We start from the raw sequence: 6764 nt of genomic DNA, 5'->3' as shown, positions 1-6764 counted from the left end.
AGTTAAAGATATTAAGGGGAGAGTGCTCACAAATGATTCTAATAGCCAGCCAAAAAACGGACAGAGGGGCCCTCGACCCCAGGGCCCTCAAATGTATGGGGCCATGAATGTCGAGCCACCCAAGGTATCCATGAGGCCACCGGGGAGCCACGGAGAGCCACTCTGGGTTCCACAGGATTGGACCTCTGTGCCACCACCCGAGCAGTATTAACACCACAAATGGGCTGTCAACCAATCCCCTCTGATTTTAAAGGACCCCTGCCCCCTGATACAGTAGGCTTGGTGCTAGGACGCTCATCTTCAGCTCTGAAAGGCTTAATTGTTCACCCTGGAGTTATTGATGAGGATTATGAAGGACAAGTAAAAATTCTGTGCTCTTCCCCTAGAGGGATATCTTCTATTTCCTGTGGGGATCGTATTGCTCAGCTTTTAGTATTGCCTAGCCTACATGGCTTGTTCCCTTATAAAAAGGATACTAGGGGAACAAAAGGTCTTGGATCCTCCAGAGGAGGATGTGCCTATGTCTCACTGGATCTGGATGAAAGACCAACCTTGGAGTTAATTATTCGAGGAAAACTTTTCTCTGGTATTTTAGATACGGGAGCAGATACTAGTATTATCTCCACCAAATGGTGGCCTTCTAATTGGCCTGTCAATCAGTCTTCACAAACCTTACAAGGGTTGGGATATGAGTCTTCTCCTAGTATAAGTGCTCAGGCTTTAAGATGGAGGGATCATGAAGGACGTGCGGGAGAATTCATACCATATGTACTCCCTTTACCAGTAAATTTGTGGGGACGAGATATTTTACATCAGATGAAGTTTAAATTGACTAATGATTACTCTAGTCAGAGTCAACAAATTATGAGAGATATGGGGTGTGTTCCAGAAAAAGGATTAGGAAAAATGTCACAAGGAAGTCCAGAGCCTGTGACTGTTACTCAAAAATTAGATCGAAAAGGACTGAGTTTTTCCTAGGGGCCATTGAGGATGCTTTGCTCATACCCTGGGTGACGGAGGCACCTGTGTGGGTACCCCAATGGCCTCTCACCTCCGAGAAATTAAGAGCAGCAAAAGAACTTGTGCAGGAACAATTAGAGCAGGGACATTTAGAATCCTCACAATCACCCTGGAATACTCCTATTTTTGTGATCAAGAAAAAGTCAGGAAAATGGAGACTTTTACATGACCTGAGAGCTATTAATACTCAAATGCAAATTATGGGACCTATACAAAAAGGTCTGCCTTTATTGTCAGTTCTGCCAAAACATTAGGAACTTATTATAGTGGATATTAAAGACTGTTTTTTCTCCATCCCTTTGCATCAGAGTGATAGACAAAGATTTGCCTTTACTTTACCATCTGTCAATCATGAGGAACCTGATGCTAGATATCAGTGGAAGGTCCTGCCACAAGGCATGGCCAATAGCCCAACTATGTGTCAATTGTTTGTTTCTCATGCCATTAAGCCAATAAGACAACAATTTCCAAAAATAAAAATTTGCCATTACATGGATGATATTTTATTATGTGGGCAATCTGGAGAGGACCTAAAAGTAGCTTATTCGAGATTAAATGAATCTTTAAAATTAAAAGGTTTAATAATTGCTCCTGAAAAGGTACAAGAAGGAGTAATAGGTAGTTTCTTAGGTACAAAAATATATCCTGATAAAATTACCCCTCAAAAGGTCACAATCCGTAGAGATCATTTAAAAACTTTAAATGATTTTCAAAAATTATTAGGAGATATTAATTGGCTTAGACCTTTTTTGAGGATTCCCACATCTGAGTTAAAACCTTTGTTTCAAATTTTAGAAGGAGAAGCTCACATTACTTCTCCTCGTAATCTTAATCCTGAAGCTATTAAGGTATTAGAAAAAATAGAAAAGGCTAAACAAAGTTCTCAGTTAATTAGAATAACAGAAGATCAACCTTTTTCGCTGTGTATAATACAATCATCCTTGTTACCCACTGCTGTTTTGTGGCAGGATGGACCTCTGTTATGGGTCCATTCTCATTCCTCTCCAGGAAAAGTTATTGGACATTATCCTATGTTAGTTGCAGAGCTTGCTTTAAAAGGACTTCAACTAGCCATCACACATTTTGCCAAATTTCCTGAAACAATCATTGTTCCCTATACTACATTTCAAGTTCAAATTCTCTGTGCCACTATTGATACGTGGGCCATTTTAAGATGCACCTTTTCTGGAGAAATAGATAACCATTATCCTAAACATCCGCTGTTACAGTTTGCTCTCACTCAAGAAATAATTTTCCTTAAGATTACTAGTTCTCAACCTCTTTTAGGAGCTATAGACATTTATACTGATGGATCAAAGACAGGTCTGGGGAGCTATGTTATTGACCAAGTGCCAGTACAATTACAATTTAATTTAACTTCCCCACAATTGGTGGAATGTGCAGTAGTTGCTTTGGTGTTGCAACAATTTTCAAAACCTATTAATATTATCTCAGACTCCCATTATGTTGTAAATGCTGTTAAACAATTAGAAGTTGCTGGACCTATTAATGCTAAAAGTAAAGTAGCACATATCTTTCATGATATTCAAAATTCTATCAGAAATAGGTGTCATCCCTTTTTTATACAACATATTTGAGCTCACACTCTGTTGCCTGGCCCTATGGCTAGAGCTAATGATTTGGCTGATGTCGCCACAAAACACCTTTTTTGGGTTGCAAACAGGTATGAAGCTGCTGTAGATTTTCATAAACTGTATCATGTTCCTGCTCAAACCTTAAGATATAAATTTCAGCTAACTAGAGCTGAAGCTAGAAATATTGTACTCCAATGTCCTAATTGCGCAGAGTTCAGACATACTCCTTGTCTGGGCATTAATCCTCGAGGCTTGCGCCCCTTACATTTGTGGCAAATGGATGTAACTCATATTCCTGCTTTTGGAAAAATGAAATATCTTCATGTCTCTGTGGATACTTACTCTGGTATTATACATGCCACAGCCCTTGCTGGGGAAAAGGTGTCCCATGTCATCACTCATTGCTTGGAGGCCTGGGCTGCTTGGGGAAAACCCTACAGTCTTAAAACAGACAATGGTCCGGCCTATACTTCAAAGACTTTTCAGCAATTTTGTCAACGCTTAGGTGTAGAACACAAGACAGGACTACCTTATAACCCACAAGCACAAGGGATTGTGGAACGTGCTCATGGTACACTCAAGACATATTTATCTAAACAAAAAGGGGGAATAGGCCCCACGACGTTGGGACCTAAAGGAACTATTTCCCTAGCTCTTTTTACGCTTAATTTTTTAAATTTGGACGTGATGGGTAGGTCAGCAGCAGACAGGCATTGTCTGCCACCATCACCAGTTTCAGAAAAAATAAAATGGAAAGATGTTATATCTAATCAATGGAAGGGCCCGGATCCTGTTTTAATAAGATCCAGGGGAGCTGTTTGTGTTTTTCCACAGGATCAAGATAATCCCATTTGGGTTCCTGCCAGACTGACACGAGTGGTCAAAGAGAGTCCAGAAAAGGATGAAGATCGTGATTGCTGTGCTGATGATATTACCCCTGTTCAACCTGCTGGGGATATGGACAGAACCCTGTTGGGGAATACTCTCAGTATTCCCAAAACCTCTACCTGTAATACATGATGCTGTTCTCCTAGTTCTATGACTTTGTTTAGAACCAAAAGAGATTTTGGGATTACTACAGCCATTGTGGCTGCTATTACTATACAAACTGCTGCGACTTTGAATAATTTATCAGCTAATGTAGCTAATACTTTGGATGTTCAAACTTCTATTAATGCACAATTAAGAGGAGGGTTAATGATTGTTAATCAAAGAATTAATTTAGTGTAAGAACAAGTTGATACTTTATGGTAATTGGCACAATTGGGATGTGAATGGAAAATGGATTGTGTATAATCTGTCACGCCAGTTATCACATTATTTGCTTACTAACTGGACTGCTGACCCATGTGAATTCAACACGAGTGGACTTGTCTTTGGTTACGGGATTATTGGATTCAACACGAGTGGACTTGTTTTTGGTTACGGGATTATTGGACTGGATACAGAAAGCTACCCTCTATTTGAAGGAATGGGCTGGAATGGGTTCCATGATGCTGTTGATGATCGCTGCTGCAGTCGGATGTCTATGGTGTTTCTGTAAAATGCGAAGTCAAAGACTCAGAGACAATGCTATGCTAGTGCAAGCATTTGCTGCACTGGAAACAGGACATTCACCTAATGCTTGGTTGATAACTCTGAAACAATAGGGAGCTGAAACCAGTGATTGGTGCTTACTCTGGGCCTCATTGGTACTTGCATGATGTGCCTGTGCATAATTTTACAATTGCTTGACCTGTACATTTCTCTCCTCTGTTAAGCTGTCTTGTGGCCTTTGCACCCTGAGAGCTTGTTCTCATTGCACCAGGTTAGGCATAAGACTTCTAGTTTTATTTCACACTCAGCCTTTGCACATCCCTGAGGAATAACTCATTGCACAGGATAAGGTGAGTTGTGAGTTTTCCAAGGCCTTATAACCTTGATCGCCTGTTGCCAGAAGTGGGAAAGGCTAGATCGGTGATTTGGTCCCTTGGTGTCTGAATAATAAAAAAGGGGGAGATGTTAGGAGCAGTGCAGACGCCATTACAAGTTGGCGCCGGTTTCCGGCCTCTTCTTGGTCACAGCTGGTGTAAATCAAGCACAGTGCACATGCTCCAACCCGTCGTGGGCCGATGCTAATGAGGCATCCAGAAAGTAACCAATCACTGGTGGCCACATATCCTCAGTTGACCAATCATTTGTGGGTAGGCAGCCTAAAACCCTATATAAACAGTTGCCTTTCGTGGTTCTGGGTCTTCGCATCTAGCAGCTTGGCAGTCCCCAATAAAGTGTGTTCAGAAGAATCCTGATTGTGGCGTCCTCCTTGCTGGTGAGGCGGGCGTGACAATCATATATGTAAGTGACCCAAAAATCTCCATCCCAAAACTTCTAAAGGTGATAAGTTCCTTCAGGAAAATGGCAGGACACAAAAATCAATGCACAAATATCAGTATGCAAACAACAAATATACAGAGAAAGGAATCAGTGGGACTGTCCCATTTTCAATAGCAACAAAAAAAAAATTAATACCTTGGAATAATACTAGCAAAGTATGTGAAGGAACTATATAATGAAAACAGAAAAAACACTCAAGACAAAATAGAGGAGGACTTAAGAATATGGAAGGACCTCCCATGTCCCTGGATAGGTAGAATTAATATTGTGAAAATGGCAATTCTATGAAAAGAAATATACAGATTTAATGCAATACCAACAAAAATACCAGCATCACTCTTCACTGAAATTGAAAAAATGATTTCAAAATTCATATGGAATCATAGAAGGGCTCAGATATCCAAACATACCCTCAGCAAAAGAAACACCTCTGGTGGTATCACCATACCTGATCTAAAGCTATATTACAAAGCCATAGTGACAAAAAACAGCATGGTACTTAAATAAAAACAGAAACATAGGCCAATGGAACAGAATTGAAGACCCAGACCTTGGGGCAAGCAACTACAGCTGCTTGATCTTTGACAAGGTGCCAATAATGTAGACTGGAAAAAAGACAGCATATTCAACAAATGGTGGTTGACAAATTGAATGACCATATGTAGAAAAATGAAATTATGGGGGGGAGGGAATAACTATGGGATTTTTTTATAATCATGGAAAATGCTAATAAAATTTTTTAAAAAAAGAAAAATGAAATTAGACCCACTCATTTCGCCATATATAAAAAGCAAGTCGAAATGGATCAAAGACCTTAATATAAGACCTGAAAATCTTCACCTACTGGAAGAAAAAATAGGAAGCACTCTCCACAATATAGGACTGGGAAAATACTGCCTGAACAAAACCCTAGTAGCCAAAGAAATTAAACAAGCACTTAACCAATGGGATCCCATGAAACTAAAAAACTTTTGCACAAACATACCATAAGCAGAGCCAATAGCTTATCTACTGAATAGGAGAAAATCTTTGCCAGGTATACCACTGATAGAAGCCTAATATCTAGAATCCAAAAAGAACTCAAAAAACTAAACAATAAAAAAACAACAACCCAAAAAGTGGAGCTGATAACTAAATAGGGAGTTCTCAGAGGAAGAATTACAAATGGCTAACACACACCTAAGAAAATGTTCAACATCCCTAACCAGTAGGGAAATGCAAATTAAAATAACTATGAGATTCCACTTTACCCCAGTAAGGATAGCAAACATTGAAAAATCCAATAAAAACAAATTTGGGTGAGGCTGTAGAGAAATAATGCATGACCCACAATCCCCATGGGGTTGATCTGCATCCCCAATGAGGAGGGCCTCTTCAGAAAAGTGACAGGGAGGAGGGAAAGGATGGTACTAACATGTGGTGTTTACATACAAAATATATTTACATACAAAATATGCCCATATATAATAAATAAATAATTGTTAGACATTCAAAAAATAACATATTAAAATTGTCAGTAAGGTAGATGAGTATCATGCACTTTTATCAATATATATTTTATGCCATTTGCTTCCCTTACAAAATGACAGAAGACAAAATAAAACCATATGTATCTGCATCTCTTTGTGTCATGGTCTAGGCATTATACCAGGCCTTCTAGTCTCGAGATATAAATGTGTGACTTTATAAAATGTCATCTGTAGAATGTGTGGTATTAAAATTCTGATTGAATATTGTCCCATTATCTCTGTATTGTCTCCTGCCTAATAAAACTTA

At 39.3% G+C, this 6764-nt stretch overlaps 1 protein-coding gene across 1 annotated transcript; it reads left to right on the top strand.

The window, feature by feature from the left end:
• Nucleotides 1-219: 219 nt before the first annotated feature.
• Nucleotides 220-978, top strand: LOC123456509 (endogenous retrovirus group K member 7 Pro protein-like). Its single transcript, XM_045139841.1, has one exon. The coding sequence runs from the start codon at nucleotides 220-222 to the stop codon at nucleotides 976-978; it is 759 nt and encodes a 252-aa protein (XP_044995776.1).
• Nucleotides 979-6764: the final 5786 nt, after the last annotated feature.

The sequence above is a fragment of the Jaculus jaculus genome, chromosome X (genome assembly GCF_020740685.1).
Source record: "Jaculus jaculus isolate mJacJac1 chromosome X, mJacJac1.mat.Y.cur, whole genome shotgun sequence".
Lineage (NCBI taxonomy): Eukaryota > Metazoa > Chordata > Mammalia > Rodentia > Dipodidae > Jaculus > Jaculus jaculus.
Note: the sequence above shows the minus strand (reverse complement) of the source record. Positions and strands in the feature narration are given on the sequence as shown.

Excerpts from the sequence above, each read along its gene's own strand:
- LOC123456509 (XM_045139841.1), top strand. The coding sequence starts at position 220 with ATGGGCTGTCAACCAATCCCCTCTGATTTTAAAGGACCCCTGCCCCCT.